Below are 27,745 nucleotides of genomic sequence, written 5' to 3' on the forward strand. Positions count from 1 at the left end.
TAACGCACATCCTCACAGGGCCCCAGGGTAACGCACATCCTCACAGGGCCCCAGGGTAACGCACATCCTCACAGGGCCCCAGGGTAACATCCTTACAGCCCAGAGTAACATCCTCACAGGGCCCCAGAGTAACATCCTCACAGCCCAGAGCAAAGCACATCCTCACAGGGCCCCAGAGTAACATCCTCACAGCCCAGAGTAACGCACCTCCTCACAAGGCCCCAGAGTAACGCACATCCTCACAGGGCCCCAGAGTAACAACTTCACAGCCCAGAGTAACGCACATCCTCACAGCCCAGAGTAACGCACATCCTCACAGGGCTCCAGAGTAACAACTTCACAGCCCAGAGTAACACACATCCTCACAGGGCCCCAGAGTAACGCACATCCTCACAGCCCAGAGTAACGCACATCCTCACAGGGCACCAGCTTAACACACATCCTCACAGGGCCCCAGGGTAACGCACATCCTCACAGGGCCCCAGGGTAACATCCTTACAGCCCAGAGTAACATCCTCACAGGGCCCCAGAGTAACATCCTCACAGCCCAGAGCAAAGCACATCCTCACAGGGCCCCAGAGTAACATCCTCACAGCCCAGAGTAACGCACCTCCTCACAAGGCCCCAGAGTAACGCACATCCTCACAGGGCCCCAGAGTAACAACTTCACAGCCCAGAGTAACGCACCTCCTCACAAGGCCCCAGAGTAACGCACATCCTCACAGGGCCCCAGAGTAACAACTTCACAGCCCAGAGTAACGCACATCCTCACAGCCCAGAGTAACGCACATCCTCACAGGGCACCAGCGTAACGGACATCCTCACAGGGCCCCAGGGTAACGCACATCCTCACAGGGCCCCAGGGTAACGCACATCCTCACAGGGCCCCAGGGTAACGCACATCCTCACAGGGCCCCAGGGTAACGCACATCCTCACAGGGCCCCAGGGTAACGCACATCCTCACAGGGCCCCAGAGTAACATCCTCACAGCCCAGAGTAACGCACCTCCTCACAAGGCCCCAGAGTAACGCACATCCTCACAGGGCCCCAGAGTAACGCACATCCTCACAGGGCCCCAGAGTAACGCACATCCTCACAGGGCCCCAGAGTAACGCACATCCTCACAGGGCCCCAGAGTAACGCACATCCTCACAGGGCCCCAGAGTAACGCACATCCTCACAGGGCCCCAGAGTAACAACTTCACAGCCCAGAGTAACGCACATCCTCAGAGCCCAGAGTAACGCACATCCTCACAGGGCCCCAGAGTAACATCCTCACAGCCCAGAGTAACGCACATCCTCACAGGGCCCCAGAGTAACAACTGCACAGCCCAGAGTAACGCACATCCTCACAGCCCAGAGTAACGCACATCCTCACAGGGCCCCAGAGTAACATCCTCACAGCCCAGAGTAACGCACATCCTCACAGGGCCCCAGAGTAACATCCTCACAGCCCAGAGTAACGCACATCCTCACATGGCCCCAGAGTAACATCCTCACAGCCCAGAGTAACACACATCCTCACAGGGCACCAGCGTAACGCACATCCTCACAGGGCCCATGGGTAACGCACATCCTCACAGGGCAACGCACATCCTCACAGGGCCCCAGAGTAACGCACATCCTCACAGGGCCCCAGAGTAACAACTTCACAGCCCAGAGTAACGCACATCCTCACAGCCCAGAGTAACGCACATCCTCACAGGGCACCAGCGTAACGCACATCCTCACAGGGCCCCAGGGTAACGCACATCCTCACAGGGCCCCAGGGTAACGCACATCCTCACAGGGCCCCAGGGTAACGTACATCCTCACAGGGCCCCAGGGTAACGCACATCCTCACAGGGCCCCAGGGTAACGCACATCCTCACAGGGCCCCAGGGTAACGCACATCCTCACAGGGCCCCAGGGTAACATCCTTACAGCCCAGAGTAACATCCTCACAGGGCCCCAGAGTAACATCCTCACAGCCCAGAGTAACGCACCTCCTCACAAGGCCCCAGAGTAACGCACATCCTCACAGGGCCCCAGAGTAACGCACATCCTCACAGGGCCCCAGAGTAACGCACATCCTCACAGGGCCCCAGAGTAACGCACATCCTCACAGGGCCCCAGAGTAACGCACATCCTCACAGGGCCCCAGAGTAACGCACATCCTCACAGGGCCCCAGAGTAACGCACATCCTCACAGCCCAGAGTAATGCACATCCTCACAGGGCCCCAGAGTAACATCCTCCCAGCCCAGAGTAACGCACATCCTCACAGGGCCCCAGAGTAACAACTTCACAGCCCAGAGTAACGCACATCCTCAGAGCCCAGAGTAACGCACATCCTCACAGGGCCCCAGAGTAACATCCTCACAGCCCAGAGTAACGCACATCCTCACAGGGCCCCAGAGTAACAACTGCACAGCCCAGAGTAACGCACATCCTCACAGCCCAGAGTAACGCACATCCTCACAGGGCCCCAGAGTAACATCCTCACAGCCCAGAGTAACGCACATCCTCACAGGGCCCCAGAGTAACATCCTCACAGCCCAGAGTAACGCACATCCTCACATGGCCCCAGAGTAACATCCTCACAGCCCAGAGTAACACACATCCTCACAGGGCACCAGCGTAACGCACATCCTCACAGGGCCCCAGGGTAACGCACATCCTCACAGGGCAACGCACATCCTCACAGGGCCCCAGGGTAACGCACATCCTCACAGGGCCCCAGAGTAACATCCTCACAGGGCCCCAGAGTAACGCGCACCCTCACAGGGCACCAGCGTAACGCGCACCCTCACAGGACCCCAGAGTAACATCCTCACAGCCCAGAGTAACACACATCCTCACAGGGCACCAGCGTAACGCACATCCTCACAGGGCACCAGCGTAACACACATCCTCACAGGGCACCAGCGTAACACACATCCTCACAGGGCACCAGCGTAACACACATCCTCACAGGGCACCAGCGTAACACACATCCTCACAGGGCACCAGCGTAACACACATCCTCACAGGGCATCAGCGTAACGCACATCCTCACAGGACCCCATCAATGCCTATTTGGAGACAAGGCCTCCAGAGATGTACTGTACAGTGTTCTTGGGGTCTGGTCTGATCAGTGACCTATAAAGTGACAATATACCCCCCTTCCCTCTACTGCCAGTAATACCTCTTCCCATACAACCAAGAACGCCCCTCTGTCTAAGTCTGAGCATCAAGACTAAGGCCGCACCATAAACATATATAGGGACTCACGTTGCACTCTGCCGCCATCTTCCTCCGTGGTCCGTATTATTCGCGATGCAGGAGGAAACGGAGTAGCGCTCTTCAGGAGACTTGTAACGCGCACCGCCAGAGAGTCGCCGCTACTCTCATCACTTTCTGTGTCTCTGCCCCTCATGTACCCAGCACCTGTGAGTGCCAGGGTTTGCTTTAAGTTACCCACTGAACTGGTCACACCGCTTAGAAGTTCTTCCGTGCGCTGTACTTTGCCGCTTATGCCTCCGGCGCCACCTTTGGCCCCGTCACTATTATCCTGGACACCAGACAGCTTCACTTTATTTGCCGTTGATTCACTAGACCCTTCTGGTTCTGATCGTCCCCAATGATTGCGAAGAGTAATGTTTGCTGCCGGGTGGCGTCTGTGCTCGGCAAGTTCTCCTGTATAGGAATGGTCCTTCACGAGAGCACTAAGGACAGAGGAATCTCCAAACTGAAGATCTGCTTTCACCAATGAATCTATATTTGCCAAGTTGTCACTTACACTGCTGTTAAATGAGGTGTCCCACGACATGTCCTTCACCAGGAGATCCAATGGACTTTCTGATTGGCTATTCAGCGAGTCAGACTTTAGCGAGTCTCCTAAGTTCAGGCACCCTGGGGGAGACACGCTGTAAGGGTCTATAAGAGGAGAAGTCAAGGGTAACCCAGACCCATCATGGCCAACATCATCTGCTTCTGCCAAGAGTTTCCGGATGTCTCTGAGAGTTTTGGACCCAACAAAGGAGTCATTTACAGAATCAGCGGCGAGAGGCTGCTTTGCAGAACTCTGTAAGGATGACGGACTCATGTCATCACCGCCAGACTCAAACTGCTCGACCAGCTGCTTAACGTGCGTTGATTCTGCAGCGGTGCTGTCATCGTACTGCAACAGATGGGATGTAGCCTGGGGCAAGGTGGCGTCAGTAGTTGGTTGAGCAGCGGGAGACACCATTGTCTTTTCTCTGTCAGATGTCTGGAAGGAGAAGACTTCTTGGTCTCTTTCAATAGCTTGGGGCATGGTGTCGTCCTGGCTGATTGGAGACATTTCAGTGGGTGAAGGAGACTCCGGCCCGGCCACTGACCCCATCGGAATAGACACACTGGTAGTAGATGCAGAGGAATATAGACTGGACTGGGAGATATTAGGACCACTCTGTGAGCCCCCTGAACAAGAGAATAAATAGAATAAATTTAATATGACCCCGACGGCATGTAACTAGTGGCACAGAATCCCAGTTTACCAGCGTGCATAGACGGCAGCATTGTTACACAGCTAACATGCCTAGCGCTGCCAAGGGTTTTCAGCTGCGCTCCCCGGAGCATGTGAGCAGATTATACACCGGGACAAGTCATTCCTCCATAGCGGCTGCTTATTCATCAGCAACGCCGCTGCTACCAGACGCTACCGTATATTTATCATTCAACAGCTGCCTGCACGTAACATACACTGTGCATTTCACCTATGTATGTGGCTCTATAACTGACACGTGCTGCCTTTGGTAATTATACCAGGCGTTGGATGCACATAAATGTACAACCTTTGGAGATCATCTCCTATGTGGGAACATCGTTACTGACATCCATGAGAACACTTGTTTAGATGAGATTCTTATTTTTTTTCATAAACATCGATTGTGACCCGTTTAGAGTTTTAATTATTTGCCATTAGGACGTGCTTGTATGTCTTTTTGATTCAATAAACATACTGTTTTTATAATATTTATATAATATATACACACACATATACATTACACTTGCTCTGGCTCTGTAGTGTTATACTTGTTTATAAGAAGATTAATATATTTTAACTGATTATATTATAGGACTACTCTAGGCCAGCGGAGTGATTTATATTGTATAGGTTTCTTTATAAAATTTGCAGTTTTATTTGATGAGCAGCTAAACTGGTCAGGTTTACTATATATTATTATTATTTTGTAATAATGTATTTACTGCTCACTGCATCAGCGCCTGAGAGGTCCTATATGTATGTTGTGTATCTGGGAAGACTTACAGACCACGCTCTGACTTACAGATAGTAAAGTATAAATACCACTCACCTTCTGACAGTCTGGTACTCCTGCTGGGGGTGGCCGTGGAACCTTTAATTGTCCGCAGCTCCGTAGGGGAGAACTCCAGTTCCCGAAATGGCCCTTTGGGAGCGAAGGGAGTCAGGATGGTTGTAGGAGACTGGTCGATGCCGAGGTTCCGAAGATACGTCTGATAAATAAAATAAATCCACATTAAAACTGTGTATAACGGCACGCTATAAATAATACTTTCTTGTAGTAGTATCGGGTGACCGAGGCTCAGGGCTGGGTGATACTATGTATTACAGAGCGCTATAGATGTATCCTGTAGCAGCAGAGATTACCATGTAACTGAGGCTCAGGGCCGGGTGATACTATGTATTACAGAGCGCTATAGATGTATCCTGTAGCAGCAGAGATTACCATGTAACTGAGGCTCAGGGCTGGGTGATACTATGTATTACAGAGCACTATAGATGTATTCTGTAGGAGCAGAGATTACCATGTAACTGAGGCTCAGGGCTGGGTGATACTATGTATTACAGAGCGTTATAGATGTATCCTGTAGGAGCAGAGATTACCATGTAACGGAGGCTCAGGGCCGGGTGATACTATGTATTACAGAGAGCTATAGATGTGTCCTGTAGGAGCAGAGATTACCATATAACGTAGGCTCAGGGCCGGGTGATACTATGTATTACAGAGAGCTATAGATGTGTCCTGTAGGAGCAGAGATTACCATATAACGTAGGCTCAGGGCCGGGTGATACTATGTATTACAGAGCACTATAGATGTATCCTGTAGGAGCAGAGATTACCATATAACGGAGGCTCAGGGCCGGGTGATACTATGTATTACAGAACACTATAGATGTATCCTGTAGGAGCAGATATTACCATGTAACTGAGGCTCAGGGCCGGGTGATACTATGTATTACAGAGCACTATAGATGTATCCTGTAGGAGCAGATATTACCATGTAACTGAGGCTCAGGGCCGGGTGATACTATGTATTACAGAGCACTATAGATGTATCCTGTAGGAGCAGAGATTACCATGTAACTGAGGCTCAGGGCCGGGTGATACTATGTATTACAGAGCGTTATAGATGTGTCCTGTAGGAGCAGAGATGACCATGTAACGGAGGCTCAGGGCCAGGTGATACTATGTATTACAGAGCACTATAGATGTATCCTGTTGGAGCAGAGATTACCATGTAACTGAGGCTCAGGGCCGGGTGATACTATGTATTACAGAGCACTATAGATTTATCCTGTAGGAGCAGAGATTACCATGTAACTGAGGCTCAGGGCCGGGTGATACTATGTATTACAGAGCACTATAGATGTATCCTGTAGAAGCAGAGATTACCATGTAACAGGAGGGTCAGGGCCGGGTGATACTATGTATTACAGAGAGCTATAGATGTATCCTGTAGGAGCAGAGATTACCATGTAACTGAGGCTCAGGGCTGGGTGATACTATGTATTACAGAGAGCTATAGATTTATCCTGTAGGAGCAGAGATTACCATGTAACTGAGGCTCAGGGCTGGGTGATACTATGTATTACAGAGCGTTATAGATGATTTATTCCTACTACGAGGACCAACGTTTGTCATGTAACCAAACACTTGGGAATAGATTTACTAAATGTAGCTTTTTCAAAGCAGACAATCATCTGCTGCTTTGACGGACTTAAAAAGGCAACTGGAAACAAGACGGATTTATTCACGTTTTCTTAAAGCATTAATCAAAGCTGCCATTAGTAAATCTACCCCTTAAGTGTGATAAAGATGTTGTTAGACTGGTGTTTATGGACTACTGACTACATGAAACATGTGAGGCAGGGATAGCTTCCTTTCACATAAACTAAGGATGATTGCCCCAAACTACCATCTGTAATAAGACTATATGAAGGCCTCCTATACCCAAATTCATACTTTGTCCTAATCAACATATATTTAGATGATAAAAATTATTTTTAATAATCATAACTGCTGACAATTCCAATGCTGGATGGGAGCGATAGCGCTCGATACCGGTAAATGCAGTATATCAGACAGACAGGAAAGCTGCGTGAAAGCATGGGTTGGCAGACATGCCAGGCTAGGAGCAGGCAGCCGGAGTCTTACCCTGTGATGGCACACTGCCCGCTCAGCGCTGGATTATCTGATGGCACACTGCCCGCTCAGCGCTGGATTATCTGAGTATGGGAGATGGGATACATTTGGGAAGAGAGACCTTTTACACGATTAAGGAAAGGGCACTTACCGGTATTCTCTCCTCTATGTTGAGCTCGTCCTTCTCTGGTGTCTTCTCAGCAGGTGTCCAAAAGGGGACAAAGTGATCTGCGTCTAAGCTGGCGAGTTCCTGCTTCGAGGAAGCCGCAGAACCCTGGAGGATCTCTGCGACGGGGCCACTGGACTGAGAGCTACTGGAGAATTCGTGATCGAGGGAAACGTCACTGAAGTGACCCATTGTTACAATATGGTCACGTTCCTTTTCTCGCTCCTGGTGTGGTGTGTGCTCAGTCTTTCCCACGCCTGAGGTTCCATCATTGCGTTTCATCATATCAACCATATTATCTTTACTCTGAAGGGTGGTGTCGCTTCCCGCAACAACAGGGGATTGGACGCTGATGGATGCAGCCATCTCATGTCGTTCTTCTACAACTGCCTCCGTCCACTTCTCAGGTGCATTTCCACCACTAGCTGGTACTACAGAGTTATAAGACTGAGACCTGGTCAGCTGGGAGACCGCGGAGGACTCGTCCTCTACCACATCCAGATTGCTCATAGAAGATGCCCCTTTGAATGAGGCTGCCAGTCTCTTTCTTGGAACGGTGCTGCTGGTCTGCTTGGACAACAATAGGTTCAAGGAATTGGCCACTGCATCGTAAGCTAACTTCTTTGGGGACACGCCCGTCAGGCCGCGGAGGACCAAGGCATCAAATGACTGGTTTGTGTTCCAAGCACCAACCTTTTCAATGTAGTTCAAGCTGGGCAGAGACTGGATCCTCCGCCTCTGCGGGGAGAGTGATCTCTGAGAGTCACTGCTCTCCGGGTACCCGTGGCTGCTTTGGGCAGAGTGGGGCACTCCTCTGGGGGCCACCTTAATGTTAGGAGAGGAACTGGATGGCTCTTCATCTAGAGACATCTCTGAGCCGGTGAGTTTGGCTTTAATTTCCTGTATTCTGCCAGAGAGGGGTTTCCGACTGACTGAAAATGTTCCAGGTGTTGACTGAGAAATGGGATGAGCTAATCGGTCAATGAAAGCCGTCTCATCCAGGGGGGTGTTGCCCGCATGGAGTATCTCTGTGTCCTTATGCCCACGTTCTATGCTGCAGCGAGAAATGGTCATCTCGTCAGAGGAGTGCGCTTCCACCATGTCATCGGTCTGGTGGGCTGCCTCTGTGGAGGGATCAGAGGGGACAGGTGCACTTTGGGGGCAAGTGTCCCTCTCTTTGCTATTATCCTTGGACAGCTCTCTTTCTTGGTGTCGTTGCTGGATTTCCGAGCACAGCTGCTTGTGCAGGTCGCCTTTAGGGGGCTGAGGTGACCGTTGTACGGTTTGCTGTATGACAATACCAGGCGGATTTAGCTCACTAAATCCGCTGAGCTGTACGTTGACATTATTAAAAGCATCTATTTCACTGTGTTCCCTAAATCTTTCTTCTTGTGGTAACCGCTCGGGTACTGTCCCTCTTTCAGCTTCAGCATGAGGTGCCGACAAGTTGAGCTTGTGCTGCCCTGGGGCAGGTTCCTGCTGGAGAACATCAATCTTCTCTGGCTCAGGCATAGACAATGACTGTGAGGAACATCTAGAAGACGATCCACTGCTAGCAGACAAACCGACCTCCTTCTCCAGCAACTCCAACAACACGGGGGCAGGAACATTACTACACAGGAAAGCACCATCCTCGCTGCTGAGCTCCTCTAGAGACAGCTGGATGGTCTCCTGGGATGCCACCGGCTTCAACTCTCCCGATTCAGGGTCAGCGACCATGGGAATAATGTGGTCCCCTCTGTCTCCATTACTGAAAGACAGCGGATGCTGTGATAAGTACTGAATGCTGCTGCTGCCACCATCACCGGCTCCGTCCGGGCTCATCCCCAAAACATGCTTGGACAGGGAGACGTTCCAGTCCACTTGTTCCAGCAATATCTCCTTACTGGCCAGCACCACTGCGTCACTCATCTGTAGAGACTTCGATGGAGGTCCAGGGAACTCAGACATATCAAGCGAACCCCTGGTGACACAAGGATAATGGTCAATGATTAGAACATGCTACACACAAATACATAGACGCAAGACTGTTTGACGTGCTGTAGAAGTCGGGACAAAAGCATCTGTGTCTTATTATCTATTGTGTGACTGTCCATAAAAATTGGCCTCTACTATTTAATATAAAATACTAGAATTTACAAACATTTGAAATACAGTCACTGTATAGAGCAAGTGAAGCCACATTTGAACATTTATACGTCTGAAATCCTGTGCAATAGGCAATAAATAGCCAAAATAATGGACATGTGGCTATTTAAAGAAACCAGTGCTTGCAGTCTCCTAGGTAACAAATTATGTGTACATCCTGCAAGCTTCACATACAGGGCCACCGGGAATGCTGTCACAGAAACAATAACCAACACGCTATCATTACGGCTCGTTATACTATATCACATTTTCCTTATACAGTGACTTAGGACTATGAGATGGCTACAGACCTTTGTGATGGGGGGGGGGGGGGAGAAGAAATAAATCAAGTCAGGACATGATGCTTGTTTCTGTCAATGAGTGTAATGAGGCGACTGCTGTACCTTAGAGGAGCAAAATCCGTCTCCGTCTGCTGGAATAAAGTGTCTTCAAAGAACTTGTGCCCTGGGGTGGTGTCGGAGGTCAGCAGCGGGAGACAGGGGGACAGGCGGCTGTCCTGCATATCTGTCACATGATCACAACACAAGAGGTTACAGCCGGCACCCACAGGCTCACAATCAGGGAACGCTAAACATAATAGATACTATAAAGGGAAGATCATCTAGGGATCATGTGCACGGGTTACTCTCAGCAGAACATGTGGGCATACATTACATATACACATAGACTAACATTTAACCATACCCAGGAGTAGAGGGTGCGCCCGCCCACCAGACACGGCTTTCCCCAGACTGGGCTCCGCCTGCAGCGTTCCTTCCTCTAGGCTGGGCAATTCTGTGTGTTCCATGTGTGCGTCCGTCTCCCCAAGTGAGGGCACGACGCTGGCATCCTCCTCTGGCAGAAGCTGGTACCACGACTCTGCAGCCTGAATCACACACACAGAGTAATAATCAGAGTGACCGCTTCTACAGCCCATAAAGGGCGTTTATAATCCTACATTCGCTAAATCAGGAGGCGTTATAAACTCCTATTATAGAGATGGGTGAAAACGTCACGTAGTGTCTACAGATTGTCAGTAACCGTATCTGCCAACGTTCCCAATCTGTGCCTTAAGCATTGCTACACTACCCCACTAATAATGCCACATTGCTGTAGCTATAATGCTGGTGTATTCTATTAATGCTTAGACCTGTGAAGGATCATGTGATCACAAGCTACAGAAAATAAAATCTATATAACCAATCGGTGATAACAAAGAATAAAACATCAGGATCTGATCAATTTGTTCCATCAGTCAGACAACAGTCGATGTAACACCCAATAGCTGATACATCACCTATAATTACTAACAAGACGAAACCATCGCTGACCTCAGCCATCACATGCTAGTACAGTCACATTTAACACAGAAGTATGAAATAATCTCCAAGTAACTTGTGGAGAAAGTGCAGTGTTCCCTATATTAATAATATAGTACTGTATTAGTAATAGGTGACACATAAGATAATTTGAATTATAAACACCAATTAGGAACATAAATGGGATACAGGAGACCGTCTTATCAGCCAACCCGCCGACCTAACTATTAGTATACATATACACACTTCCCAATCGTTCAGACGGTGTCTCTGCGCAGTTAACGCTGACGTCACAACTGGACGAGCATGTAAATGAACCTGCCCAGTTGAGCTGTCGCTCATCACCGCCTCCCTGCGGTATGTATATGGGCGATGGGCGGGTCGCTCGTATACCCCAGCAGATGACCGATATATCGGCCATCCGCTATGCTGCGCATCAGATCGGATCTGTGAACGTCGTCGTTCATAGACATAGCCAGTGAAAACACCTGGTGATGCACTATAATAACAATGGCAGCTGTGTAAAATGATTTTCTGACTGTGATCCCCCCCCCAGTAGTGAGAAGGACCCACCCCTCCCCAATATAACTCTGAAAGGATGAAAAATAACCAGACATTGTGGCGCTCGGGCAGAAGTGTGACAGCGATGGGACTAATCTTTATAACGTAGGCTACTTGACAGAGGGATACATTAGAAGGGTAAGGCCGTTTGCGTATTCCCGCCGCGCAGGTCATTCGCCCGCACTAATTCACGCCCACTGCTCGTCACAGATTTGGGTGGGAGGTTTTCCATCATCCACCCTATAGTCCGGACGTTGTTCCAAGAGATTTTCGCCCTCACACTAAACTCAATCAGTTCCTGGGCGGAGAACGCTTTGGAAGCGATGGAGGAGTTCAGCAACTGGCTCAAATGGACTGGGGGCAGCCGAGTACATCAAAGGGGGGGGTCTAAAGCTCGTGGAGAGATAGGATAAATGCTTAAATGAAGGAGACGATGATATGGAGAAATAGACAAAGGTCTCTGTTTAAAAACAAAACAAAAATATGAGCAAAAAAATTTTTTCTTTTGTTTTTTTTTTATTTTTTTGCAGCCAAACGGCCCTTACTTTCTGGATTAAAAAATGAATTATAACAAAAGTACATCTGTGTCAGCGGTTGTGCCCTGCCAATAGCAAGAGCCACGTAATACATAATATTAATTATCTCCCAGATATGTAGAACCGGTAGAGAGGCCACTGAATATTTAACACCGGAACAGACGTCTTCTAACAAAAGGGGCCGATCGCCATTCGTACCCCCTCCGAGCGCCTGCACAAGGGGGCTTCGCACAACAGAAGACAAAACAACTGACGCCACCTTCAGCCTCTCACAAACAGCGTTTAAACTTTGCCCTGTAGAAGTGGGAGACGTTTCTTTTCCCAGCCAGGTGCCCCACAAATAGCAGCCTCGGTGTCAGAGGACGCGGCTCAGATGCGGCTTTGTGTCTATTTTTAGCGGTTCGTTGGTACGTGATGGGGCGCTGCGCTGGCTTTTGTTCTCCAATGTGACATAACCAACGTTCGGAAGAAAACACTTCTTCATGGGAGAAAAACAAGGAATCAGCTGCCAGATATCGCTCAGGTTTCTATAAATGCAGATGAGTCATTAGGCAGAAAACAAATGTTACACAGCCCGGCGCCTGTCAGGGACCAACTCATTAACAAGTTGTTTTTAATTCATTTATCAACGCAAATAATTCTGCTTCCATCATCTTACAGTAAGGATGAGACAAACAGACATAAAATATAGATCTGTCTACGCGCACCGGATGTTGGCCCAGCAGCACATCTAACCTACAAGTGGCGGTCCCGGTCTCTATATACGGAGGATAGATACGGGTCTTGGTTCCTCAGCCGGTGATAGAGGAGCAGAACGTCGGGACTGTGAGAATATAGCCTAAGGTATGGCAGCCCAGAAGGCTCTGTGTGGTGAGCCTCCTGGTGTATATTATAAGGTATAATTGCACCTTCCAGCAGTCTGCCCAAGTGATACCGAACCCATAGAGGTACCGCGTATCCTCAGCCAGCATCGTATAACCGAAGCTCAGTACAAAAAGAGCCGACATTACCCGGGTATTCCCACAACCATCAAGGGGGCGCTGCCCAGTAGGTGGCTCATTATGAGGGTGGACAATCTCTTCAATACAACTGAAAACTGAAGATAGCGCCCGATATTCCTACCTCTATAACCAGCTCACAGGCACCATTTATCTAATCATAGCAGGGACGAGCGTCCGGCCTCGGCTACAAGGTCCTCAGTCTCAGTGTACCGAACTAAAGCACCAAAGAGAAAATCATCCTCAATGTACCGAACTAAAGCACCAAAGAGAAAATCATCCTCAATGTACCGAACTAAAGCACCAAAGAGAAAATCATCCTCAATGTACCGAACTAAGGCCCTCATTCAGAGCCGCTCGCTAGCGGCCGTACGCTCGTTCCGAGCGATGTTCGCACATCTGCGCATGCGTACGGTTTTTAGTACGCATGCGCGAAGCAGTCAGTGCGGCCGAAAATCGTTTGTACGCTATATAGCGAGTGCCTGCTATTTTGAGTGACAGAATGAGGCGTATGTGGGTGGTAACAGGGGAAGGTGCTTGAAAACGGGGGAGTGGAATTCGAACGCAGGCGTGCTTAAAGGTCAAAACGGGCGTTTTAAGGGAGTGCATAATTAATACAGCAGCGTCATTGACCACGTCACTTGGTTTTTTTTAACTCAGAACTGCTCGCAAAATAGAGGTTGAAAAAACCAACCACAAGAATAGCGAGCAAGTCATACGCTGTACGATGTACTCGATTAATCTAATAAATAGCGGACATGACGTATGGTGCGAGCGGCCAGGGGGCGTTTTTATCAAATAAACGAGCGTATGTTTTGCTCGCTCGTTCAGACTTAGAGGTGTGAACAGACTGCAATTTGCGAACGGATCATTTGAATAGCCACCCCTTGTTTTTGAACGAACGACCGCAAATAGCGTACGGCTCTGAATCAGGCCCTAAAGCACCCAAGAGAAAATCATCCTCAATGTACCGAACTAAAGCACCCAAGAGAAAATCATCCTCAATGTACCGAACTAAAGCACCAAAGAGAAAATCATCCTCAATGTACCGAACTAAAGCATCAAAGAGAAAATCATCCTCAATGTACCGAACTAAAGCACCCAAGAGAAAATCATCCTCAATGCACCGAACTAAAGCACCCAAGAGAAAATCATCCTCAATGTACCGAACTAAAGCACCCAAGAGAAAATCATCCTCAATGTACCGAACTAAAGCACCCAAGAGAAAAAGAGCGTTCTGGGCACAATAGTGTAGTAGTAAGTGGTTTAGACAGGACCAGTCACAAAGTGAGACGCATACTTTACAGATGTGTCCTCACCTAGCTCTTCAGCATCATATGACGCGGGACGCTGGGCACAATGTGACCACTCCGCCATGGGTAGCGATCCCTATTTTTTATGAATGTTGCACCTTATTTGCATCGTAACCGCATACAAGGTCGCTCACAGTGAGCCAGGGGACCTAGATAAGTACTTCTGTCGCCAGGGAATTAGTATATAATTGCAGATTAAGCCCAATGATGTGTGACGTGAAGCGGGTCGTTCATACCGGATCTCCATATTTTGCCTTTTTACCCACAAGAGCAACACACGCAGAATATACAGTGCATCCGGAAAGTATTCACAGCGTTTCACTTTTTCCACATTTTGTTATGTTACAGCCTTATTCCAAAATGGAATAAATTCATTTTTGTCCTCAAAATTCTACACACAATACCCCATAATGACAACGTGTAAAATGATTTTTTGCGATTTTTGCAAATGTAATAAAAAAGAAAAGAAAACTAAGAAATCACATGTACATAAGTATTCTCTGCCTTTGCTCAATACTTTGTGGATGCACCTTTGGCAGCAATTACAGCCTCAAGTCTGTATGAATATGATGGCACAAGCTTGGCACACCTATCTTTGGGCAGTTTCGGCCATTCCTCTTTGTAGCACCTCTCAAGCTCCATCAGGTTGGATGGGAAGCGTCGGTGCACAGACATTTTCAGATCTCTCCAGAGATGTTCAATTGGATTCAAGTCTGGGCTCTGGCTGGGCCACTCAGGGACATTCACAGAGTTGTCCTGAAGCCGCTCCTTTCATATCTTGTCTGTGTGCTTAGGGTCGTTGTCCTGCTGCAAGATGAACCGTTGCCCCAGTCTGAGGTCAAGAGCGCTCTGGAGCAGGTTTTCATCCAGGATGTCTCTGTACATTGCTGCATTCATCTTTCCTTCTATCCTGACTAGTCTCCCAGTTCCTGCCGCTGAAAAACATCCCCACAGCATGATGCTGCCACCACCATGCTTCACTGTAGGGATGGCATTGGCCTGGTGACGAGCGGTGCCTGGTTTCCTCCAAACATAACGCCTGGCATTCACGCCAAAGAGTTCAATCTAATATACAGGCCTGATTGGTGGATTGCTGCAGAGATGGTTGTCCTTCTGGAAGGTTCTCCTCTCTCCACAGAGGAATGCTGTAGCTGTGACAGAATGACCATCGGGTTCTTGGTCACCTCCCTGACTAGGTCCCTTCTCCCCCGATCGCTCAGTTTCGACGTCCGGCAAAATCTATAGGAAGAGTCCTGGTCAGGGCCGGCTCTGGGGGTGTTCGACCTGAGCGGTCGAACAGGGGCCTCACCCATAGAGGGTGCACCCTTCCCCAGCATCCCAATTTCAGCGGGACCCCGAAGTCTGAATGGACGCTGCGCGCGACATCCATTCAGTGCCGTGAGAGGGCTGGGGGAAGCCCAGATAGTGAGGCTCCCCCAGCCTGACGTTATTTGGAGGTATGCCATGCGGGCACGCCCCTCAGATAACGTCACATAAGGAGGTGTGGCCTATGGCAATTAGGCCACACCCCCAATTTCGGTATAAGCAGCGCAGAGCACTTGGCCGCCACAGGGCGCTATTAGCCCAGGAGCTGGCCCTAGTCTTGGTGGTTCCGAACTTCTTCCATTTACGGGTGATGGAGGCCACTGTGCTCATTGGGACCTTCAAAGCAGTAGATATTTTTTCTGTACCCTTCCCCAGATTTGTGCCTCGAGACAATCCTGTCTCTGACGTCTACAGACAATTCCTTCAACTTCATGCTTGGTTTGTGCTCTGACATGCTCTAAAGCTGCCCACACATCTAAAGATTATCTGTCCAACCAGCCAACTAGTTGATTGGTTGGAATGAAAATCTGGTTTGGTATGAAAGCAAATGACAATCAGCAATTTGCTCCCAAACGCCGGAAAATGGACAAAAACTGTTGTTTGAACAAATTGTTTAGATCAAACATTTAACAAACTTGTCTGACGCCATTTTTATCTGTTTTCTGGCATTTAGGAGCAAATTGCTGATCATCAGTTATTCCCATACATTACCAGATTTTCATTCCAACCAATCAACTAGTTGGCTGGTTGGACAGATAAATCTTTAGATGTGTGGCCAGCTTAAGTGTGGGACCTCCAATCAACTGAGTTTACCACAGGTGGACTCCAATTAAGCTGTAAGAACATCTCAAGGATGATCAGTGGAAACAGGATGCACCGGAGCTCAATTTTGAGCTTCATGGCGGAGGCAGTGAATACTTATGTACAGGTGATTTTAGTTTTTTTTTATTCATTTTACACAAATCTCCAAAAAAAACTTTTTACACGTTGTCATTATGGGGTATTGTGTGTATAATTTTGAGGACAAAAATTAATTTATTCCATTTTGGAATAAGGCTGTAACATAACAAAATGTGGAAAAAGTGAAGCATTGTGAATACTTTCCGGATGTACTGTATAAAACTGGGGGCACTGCATAAGGGCAAAGTAAAACTACGGGGGGCACTGCATAAAGAGGAAAACTACAGGGGGCAATGCATAAAGGGCACAACTACAGGGGGGCACTGTATATGGGGATAACTACAGGGGGGCACTGTATATGGGGATAACTACAGGGGGGCACTGTATATGGGGATAACTACAGGGGGGCACTGTATATGGGGATAACTACAGGGGGGCACTGTATATGGGGATAACTACAGGGGGGCACTGTATATGGGGATAACTACAGGGGGGCACTGTATATGGGGATAACTACAGGGGGGCACTGTATATGGGGATAACTACAGGGGGGCACTGTATATGGGGATAACTACAGGGGGGCACTGTATATGGGGATAACTACAGGGGGGCACTGTATATGGGGATAACCACAGGGGGGCACTGTATATGGGGATAACTACAGGGGGGCACTGTATATGGGGATAACTACAGGGGGGCACTGTATATGGGGATAACTACAGGGGGGCACTGTATATGGGGATAACTACAGGGGGCACTGTATATGGGGATAACTACAGGGGGCAATGCATAAAGGGCACAAATACAGGGGGCACTGAATGGGGACAACTACAGGGGGGCACTGTATATGGGGATAACTACAGGGGGCACTGTATATGGGGATAACTACAGAGGGCACTGTATATGGGGATAACTACAGAGGGCACTGTATATGGGGATAACTACAGGGGGCACTGTATATGGGGATAACTACAGGGGGCACTGTATATGGGGATAACTACAGGGGGCACTGTATATGGGGATAACTACAGGGGGCACTGTATATGGGGATAACTACAGGGGGCACTGTATATGGGGATAACTACAGGGGGCACTGTATATGGGGATAACTACAGGGGGCACTGTATATGGGGATAACTACAGGGGGCACTGTATATGGGGATAACTACAGGGGGCACTGTATATGGGGATAACTACAGGGGGCACTGTATATGGGGATAACTACAGGGGGCACTGTATATGGGGATAACTACAGGGGGCACTGTATATGGGGATAACTACAGGGGGCACTGTATATGGGGATAACTACAGGGGGCACTGTATATGGGGATAACTACAGGGGGCACTGTATAATGGGAACTCCCCCACTGACTGAGAGCCAGTGGGGGAGCAGCCTGAGAATGGAATGGTAAGGGAGATACCCCTTTTCCCGGCGCTCGCATAATTGCGAAGGCCCCCACCCGGCTACTTCTTGATGCCACCCGGCTGTAAAAATTTCTGGGGAGACACCGTGATACATATTTTGAGAAGAAAATCTCTGACGGACAACTAGAGGCGGATAAGTCGCACAGTCCACGGTGGCATTTGGCGCGATTTGAGGACCTGGAGACTAAGGCGGGTTATCTGCAGTCCCAGCCATGAATCCTCCTCATACATCGGAGGTGACACTTCCAGTGCGACCAACCCGAGCGTAGAAACCAGGCAGAGGCCAGTCGGGTAGCGTTTCCTTACAATAACAACGAAAATGTAAATAAAAACCCTGTATATAATATAAAAATGATAAGTCGCTTTTCTGGTCAGAGTAATTACAGCAGAGATGGATGCAGGGTTCTGTGACGTCACACATCGCAGCTTCCCAACCAATTACCTATATATGGGGTGTAAGGGGGACTGTACAGCTCCTCCCCGCAGGGACTGCTCAGCTATGTATTACAGAGTGGAATACTACATGACATAACAGCAGTGTTTATATGTAACTAAATATGACCCCTGTGCTCTGTTACCCCTCTGCTTTATAGTGATGCAGATACACACACTTTCCTCACCCCCAGCTACAATGGATATTCCACCTTATGTATCATGTGTGCCAAACACGTTACAAAGGATGTGCTCCTGTACTCGAGCAGGCAGAGAATGACTGACAACTTTGCAGCCTTGCTTCGTGTAAATTCAGACGGACCAGCTGATTCACACACAGGGGCGGGGCCAGTGATGTCACAGCAGCTCACATAACTGCAGACTGAGCTGTCTAAACTATATCAGATTCTGTCAGGACACCGTCCTAAAGATGGTGCTTTAGCAGTCAGTAATGGAGGGGGCTTCATAAACAGAACTGAATCTATTATTAAGTCTTTATCAGAAGCTGTAAAATCAGAGGAATCTCTGTGTTACATGCATTTCCCTGCATTCCTAAGGTGCTAAGAGCTATGTTATGTAACCTGCCCTATATCCTAGCATCTCACCCCACAGGGAATGAACAGGGACTATGGGAGAACACAGAAACAGGGATAACTGTGTGTAACCTGCCCTATATCCTAGCATCTCACCCCACAGGGAATGTACAGGGACTATGGGAGGACACAGCAACAGGGATAACTGTGTGTAACCTGCCCTATATCCCAGCATCTCACCCCACAGCGAATATAGGGACTATGGGAGGACACAGAAATAGGGATAACTGTGTAACCTGCCCTTTATCCCAGCATCTCACCCCACAGGGAATGTACAGGGACTATGGGAGGACACAGAAATAGGGATAACTGTGTAACCTGCCCTTTATCCCAGCATCTCACCCCACAGGGAATGTACAGGGACTATGGGAGGACACAGAAACAGGGATAACGGTGTGTAACCTGCCCTATATCCCAGCATCTCACCCCACAGGGAATGTACAGGGACTATGGGAGGACACAGAAACAGGGATAACCGTGTGTAACCTGCCCTATATCCCAGCATCTCACCCAACAGGGAATGTACCGGGACTATGGGAGGATACAGAAACAGGGATAACTGTGTGTAACATGCCCTATATCCCAGCATCTCACCCCACAGGGAATGTACAGGGACTATGGGAGGACACAGAAACAGGGATAACAGTGTGTTACCTGCCCTATATCCCAGCATCTCACCCCACAGGGAATGTACAGGGACTATGGGAGGATACAGAAACAGGGATAACCGTGTGTAACCTGCCCTATATCCCAGCATCTCACCTCACAGGGAATGTACAGGGACTATGGGAGGACACAGAAACAGGGATAACCGTGTGTAACCTGCCCTATATCCCAGCATCTCACCCCACAGGGAATGTACCGGAACTATGGGAGGATACAGAAACAGGGATAACCGTGTGTAACCTGCCCTATATCCCAGCATCTCACCCCACAGGGAATGTACAGGGACTATGGGAGGACACAGAAACAGGGATAACCGTGTGTAACCTGCCCTATATCCCAGCATCTCACCCAACAGGGAATGTACCGGGACTATGGGAGGATACAGAAACAGGGATAACTGTGTGTAACATGCCCTATATCCCAGCATCTCACCCCACAGGGAATGTACAGGGACTATGGGAGGACACAGAAACAGGGATAACAGTGTGTTACCTGCCCTATATCCCAGCATCTCACCCCACAGGGAATGTACAGGGACTATGGGAGGATACAGAAACAGGGATAACAGTGTGTTACCTGCCCTATATCCCAGCATCTCACCCCACAGGGAATGTACAGGGACTATGGGAGGATACAGAAACAGGGATAACCGTGTGTAACCTGCCCTATATCCCAGCATCTCACCCCACAGGGAATGTACAGGGACTATGGGAGGACACAGAAACAGGGATAACTGTGTGTAACCTGCCCTATATCCCAGCATCTCACCCCACAGGGAATGTACAGGGACTATGGGAGGACACAGAAACAGGGATAACCGTGTGTAACCTGCCCTATATCCCAGCATCTCACCCCACAGGGAATGTACAGGGACTATGGGAGGACACAGAAACAGGGATAACTGTGTGTAACCTGCCCTATATCCCAGCATCTCACCCCACAGGGAATGTACAGGGACTATGGGAGGACACAGAAATAGGGATAACTGTGTGTAACCTGCCCTATATCCCAGCATCTCACCCCACAGGGAATGTACCGGGACTATGGGAGGACACAGAAACAGGGACAACTGTGTGTAACCTGCCCTATATCCCAGCATCTCACCCCACAGGGAATGTACCGGGACTATGGGAGGACACAGAAACAGGGATAACTGTGTGTAACCTGCCCTATAACCCAGCATCTCACCCCACAGGGAATGTACAGGGGCTATGGGAGGACACAGAAACAGGTCTAACTGTGTGTAACCTCCCTATATCCCAGCATCTCACCCCACAGGGAATGTACAGGGACTATGGGAGGACACAGAAACAGGGATAACTGTGTGTAACCTGCCCTATATCCCAGCATCTCACCCCACAGGGAATGTACCGGGACTATGGGAGGATACAGAAACAGGGATAACTGTGTGTAACCCGCCCTATATCCCAGCATCTCACCCCACAGGGAATGTACAGGGGCTATGGGAGGACACAGAAACAGGGATAACTGGGTGTAACCTGCCCTATATCCCAGCATCTCACCCCACAGGGAATGTACAGGGACTATGGGAGGACACAGAAACAGGGATAACTGTGTGTAACCTGCCCTATATCCCAGCATCTCAACCCACAGGGAATGTACAGGGGCTATGGGAGGACACAGAAACAGGGATAACTGTGTGTAACCTGCCCTATATCCCAGCATCTCACCCCACAGGGAATGTACAGGGACTATGGGAGGACACAGAAACAGGGATAACTGTGTGTAACCTGCCCTATATCCCAGCATCTCACCCCACAGGGAATGTACCGGGACTATGGGAGGACACAGAAACAGGGATAACTGTGTGTAACCTGCCCTATATCCCAGCATCTCACCCCACAGGGAATGTACAGGGGCTATGGGAGGACACAGAAACAGGGATAACTGTGTGTAACCTGCCCTATATCCCAGCATCTCACCCCACAGGGAATGTACAGGGGCTATGGGAGGACACAGAAACTGGATAACTGTGTGTAACCTGCCCTATATCCCAGCATCTCACTCCACAGGGAATGTACAGGGACTATGGGAGGACACAGAAACAGGGATAACTGTGTGTAACCTGCCCTATATCCCAGCATCTCACCCCACAGGGAATGTACCGGGACTATGGGAGGATACAGAAACAGGGATAACTGTGTGTAACCTGCCCTATATCCCAGCATCTCACCCCACAGGGAATGTACAGGGACTATGGGAGGACACAGAAACAGGGATAACTGTGTGTAACCTGCCCTATATCCCAGCATCTCACCCCACAGGGAATGTACAGGGACTATGGGAGGACACAGAGACAGGGATAACGGTGTGTAACCTGCCCTATATCCCAGCATCTCACCCCACAGGGAATGTACCGGGACTATGGGAGGACATAGAGACAGGGATAACTGTGTGTAACCTGCCCTATATCCCAGCATCTCACCCCACAGGGAATGTACAGGGACTATGGGAGGACACAGAAACAGGTCTAACTGTGTGTAACCTCCCTATATCCCAGCATCTCACCCCACAGGGAATGTACAGGGGCTATGGGAGGACACAGAAACAGGGATAACTGGGTGTAACCTGCCCTATATCCCAGCATCTCACCCCACAGGGAATGTACAGGGACTATGGGAGGACACAGAAACAGGGATAACTGTGTGTAACCTGCCCTATATCCCAGCATCTCAACCCACAGGGAATGTACAGGGGCTATGGGAGGACACAGAAACAGGGATAACTGTGTGTAACCTGCCCTATATCCCAGCATCTCACCCCACAGGGAATGTACAGGGACTATGGGAGGACACAGAAACAGGGATAACTGTGTGTAACCTGCCCTATATCCCAGCATCTCACCCCACAGGGAATGTACCGGGACTATGGGAGGACACAGAAACAGGGATAACTGTGTGTAACCTGCCCTATATCCCAGCATCTCACCCCACAGGGAATGTACAGGGGCTATGGGAGGACACAGAAACAGGGATAACTGTGTGTAACCTGCCCTATATCCCAGCATCTCACCCCACAGGGAATGTACAGGGGCTATGGGAGGACACAGAAACTGGATAACTGTGTGTAACCTGCCCTATATCCCAGCATCTCACTCCACAGGGAATGTACAGGGACTATGGGAGGACACAGAAACAGGGATAACTGTGTGTAACCTGCCCTATATCCCAGCATCTCACCCCACAGGGAATGTACCGGGACTATGGGAGGATACAGAAACAGGGATAACTGTGTGTAACCTGCCCTATATCCCAGCATCTCACCCCACAGGGAATGTACAGGGACTATGGGAGGACACAGAAACAGGGATAACTGTGTGTAACCTGCCCTATATCCCAGCATCTCACCCCACAGGGAATGTACAGGGACTATGGGAGGACACAGAGACAGGGATAACTGTGTGTAACCTGCCCTATATCCCAGCATCTCACCCCACAGGGAATGTACCGGGACTATGGGAGGACATAGAGACAGGGATAACTGTGTGTAACATGCAGTCGCTGGGAGAACAGATGGAGCAGACCGGAAGGAGCTGATAATGAAGACAGAAGAGATAAACAAGAAATCCCTGCAGGGTAATTAGCCGGCGATGTAGAAACACAGATCTACTCCTCTCACTTATTACAGCATGACAAATAATAATAATGCCGAAGTACTGGAGGATTATAATATAATATACACACACATTATATAACAGACACATATACAGTATATACACATCTCCCACTGGCGCTGCGTATTACTATCCGCGCCTCCTGCATCTGCCGCTCAGAGACTTTAACCAACACGTTACTACAACGACCCCGATACAGGATAATGGGCTCCCAGGCGCTGGGGTGAGGCCTAGTGACATAAGCGGTCGGCGGTTACATGTAGGGACAGTAAAGATAAAACATGATGATTATTGGCAGCACATAGTAGCATCCATGTAACGGATGTACATGAACATTGCACACGTATGTAATATACATGACTGCACATTATTCCATGATCTACAGGAAGCTGCTTGGACACACGACAAATAAAAACACAACTGTAACTGACTAACCCTCACAAAAGCCCCCAATGCAGATAGAGACATTATATACAGTGACATATAGGGGTAATAGGACACCCAGACATTATATACAGTGACATATAGGGGTAATAGGACACCCAGACATTATATACAATGACATATAGGGGTAATAGGACACCCAGACATTATATACAGTGACATATAGGGGTAACAGGACACCCAGACATTGTATACAGTGACATATAGGGGTAATAGGACCCCCAGACATTATATACAGTGACATATAGGGGTAATAGGACCCCCAGACATTATATACAGTGACATATAGGGGTAATAGGACCCCCAGACATTATATACAGTGACATATAGGGGTAATAGGACCCCCAGACATTATATACAGTGACATATAGGGGTAATAGGACCCCCAGACATTATATACAGTGACATATAGGGGTAATAGGACCCCCAGACATTATATACAGTGACACATAGGGGTAATAGGACCCCCAGACATTATATACAGTGACACATAGGGGTAATAGGACCCATAGACATTATATACAGTGACACATAGGGGTAGTAGGACACCCAGACATTATATACAGTGACATATAGGGGTAACAGGACACCCAGACATTATATACAGTGACATATAGGGGTAACAGGACACCCAGACATTATATACAGTGACATATAGGGGTAATAGGACACCCAGACATTATATACAGTGAAATATAGGGGTAATAGGACAACCAGACATTATATACAGTGACATATAGGGGTAATAGGACACCCAGACATTATATACAGTGCTATATAGGGGTAATAGGACCCCCAGACATTATATACAGTGACATATAGGGGTAATAGGACCCATAGACATTATATACAGTGACACATAGGGGTAGTAGGACACCCAGACATTATATACAGTGACATATAGGGGTAATAGGACACCCAGACATTATATACAGTGACATATAGGGGTAATAGGACACACAGACATTATATACAGTGAAATATAGGGGTAATAGGACAACCAGACATTATATACAGTGACATATAGGGGTAATAGGACACCCAGACATTATATACAGTGACATATAGGGGTAATAGGACACCCAGACATTATATACAGTGACATATAGGGGTAATAGGACACATATACATTATATACAGTGACATATAGGGGTAGTAGGACACCCAGACATTATATACAGTGACATATAGGGGTAATAGGACCCATAGACATTATATACAGTGACACATAGGGGTAGTAGGACACCCAGACATTATATACAGTGACATATAGGGGTAATAGGACACATATACATTATATACAGTGACATATAGGGGTAATAGGACACATATACATTATATACAGTGACATATAGGGGTAATAGGACACCCAGACATTATATACAGTGACATATAGGGGTAATAGGACACATATACATTATATACAGTGACATATAGGGGTAGTAGGACACCCAGACATTATATACAGTGACATATAGGGGTAATAGGACACATATACATTATATACAGTGACATATAGGGGTAGTAGGACACCCAGACATTATATACAGTGACATATAGGGGTAATAGGACACCCAGACATTATATACAGTGACATATAGGGGTAATAGGACAAACAGACATTATATACAGTGACATATAGGGGTAATAGGACACCCAGACATTATATACAGTGACATATAGGGGTAATAGGACACCCAGACATTATATACAGTGACATATAGGGGTAATAGGACACATATACATTATATACAGTGCTATATAGGGGTAATAGGACACCCAGACATTATATACAGTGCTATATAGGGGTAATAGGACACCCAGACATTATATACAGTGACATATAGGGGTAATAGGACACCCAGACATTATATACAGTGACATATAGGGGTAATAGGACACCCAGACATTATATACAGTAACATATAGGGGTAATAGGACACCCAGACATTATATACAGAAACATATAGGGGTAATAGGACAACCAGACATTATATACAGTAACATATAGGGGTAATAGGACCCCCAGACATTATATACAGTGACATATAGGGGTAATAGGACCCATAGACATTATATACAGTGACACATAGGGGTAGTAGGACACCCAGACATTATATACAGTGCTATATAGGGGTAATAGGACACATATACATTATATACAGTGACATATAGGGGTAGTAGGACACCCAGACATTATATACAGTGACATATAGGGGTAATAGGACCCATAGACATTATATACAGTGACACATAGGGGTAGTAGGACACCCAGACATTATATACAGTGACATATAGGGGTAATAGGACACATATACATTATATACAGTGACATATAGGGGTAATAGGACACCCAGACATTATATACAGTGACATATAGGGGTAATAGGACACCCAGACATTATATACAGTGACATATAGGGGTAATAGGACACCCAGACATTATATACAGTGACATATAGGGGTAATAGGACCCCCAGACATTATATACAGTGACATATAGGGGTAATAGGACCCCCAGACATTATATACAGTGACATATAGGGGTAATAGGACACATATACATTATATACAGTGACATATAGGGGTAATAGGACACCCAGACATTATATACAGTGCTATATAGGGGTAATAGGACACCCAGACATTATATACAGTGCTATATAGGGGTAATAGGACACCCAGACATTATATACAGTGCTATATAGGGGTAATAGGACACCCAGACATTATATACAGTGCTATATAGGGGTAATAGGACACATATACATTATATACAGTGACATATAGGGGTAGTAGGACACCCAGACATTATATACAGTGACATATAGGGGTAATAGGACACATATACATTATATACAGTGACATATAGGGGTAATAGGACACCCAGACATTATATACAGTGACATATAGGGGTAATAGGACACATATACATTATATACAGTGACATATAGGGGTAGTAGGACACCCAGACATTATATACAGTGACATATAGGGGTAATAGGACACATATACATTATATACAGTGACATATAGGGGTAGTAGGACACCCAGACATTATATACAGTGCTATATAGGGGTAATAGGACACCCAGACATTATATACAGTGCTATATAGGGGTAATAGGACACATATACATTATATACAGTGACATATAGGGGTAGTAGGACACCCAGACATTATATACAGTGACATATAGGGGTAATAGGACACATATACATTATATACAGTGACATATAGGGGTAATAGGACACCCAGACATTATATACAGTGACATATAGGGGTAATAGGACACATATACATTATATACAGTGACATATAGGGGTAGTAGGACACCCAGACATTATATACAGTGACATATAGGGGTAATAGGACACATATACATTATATACAGTGACATATAGGGGTAGTAGGACCCCCAGACATTATATACAGTGACATATACATAGGTGATACAATGTATCTCACCCCCGGCCTGTTCCCCGCCTCCTCTGGAGACTCTGCGCTTCCAGCCGCTTCCTCCATGTCTGTTTCCGGCTGACAATCGTTCCAACAGCGCCAGCGCCCTCCCGGCTCCCCGCAGCCTGGCTCAGCCTCTCTCTCTCCCGCCTCAGACTGCGGCCGCCCCGGCTGTTACTAGGGACGCGGCCCCGAGCGGGAACGGAGGAGGGAGAAGAGCGACACCTTGTGGGTACTTACAGTACTGCAACGTGTGGCATCTAGCGGACACATATAGTACTACAGCAAGCGCCATCTGCTGGACAGCGACACCTAGCAGACACTTACAGTACTGCAGCATGCGCCACCTTTTGGACCACGACACCTAGCGGACACTTACTATACTGCAGCATACGCCAATTTTCGGGCATTTACAGTACGGCAACATGATCCAAAT

At 47.9% G+C, this 27,745-nt stretch overlaps 1 protein-coding gene across 1 annotated transcript in view; it reads right to left on the reverse strand.

Moving 5' to 3' along the window:
* Nucleotides 1-27,501, reverse strand: part of ALMS1 (ALMS1 centrosome and basal body associated protein) — a 157,082-nt gene extending 129,581 nt beyond the window's left edge. The window contains exons 1-6 of the mRNA XM_088458886.1: nucleotides 27,319-27,501; nucleotides 10,408-10,588; nucleotides 10,107-10,227; nucleotides 7,561-9,538; nucleotides 5,319-5,478; nucleotides 3,253-4,422 (exon numbers count right to left, since the gene is read on the reverse strand). Coding sequence (XP_088315012.1) covers nucleotides 3,253-4,422; nucleotides 5,319-5,478; nucleotides 7,561-9,538; nucleotides 10,107-10,227; nucleotides 10,408-10,588; nucleotides 27,319-27,375 — 3,667 coding nt within the window. The 5' untranslated portion in view covers nucleotides 27,376-27,501. The remainder of the gene's footprint in view (nucleotides 1-3,252; nucleotides 4,423-5,318; nucleotides 5,479-7,560; nucleotides 9,539-10,106; nucleotides 10,228-10,407; nucleotides 10,589-27,318) is intronic.
* Nucleotides 27,502-27,745: the final 244 nt, after the last annotated feature.

This window comes from Taudactylus pleione, unplaced genomic scaffold (assembly GCF_031769625.1).
Source record: "Taudactylus pleione unplaced genomic scaffold, aTauple2 ptg000861l, whole genome shotgun sequence".
Taxonomy (NCBI): Eukaryota; Metazoa; Chordata; class Amphibia; order Anura; family Myobatrachidae; genus Taudactylus; species Taudactylus pleione.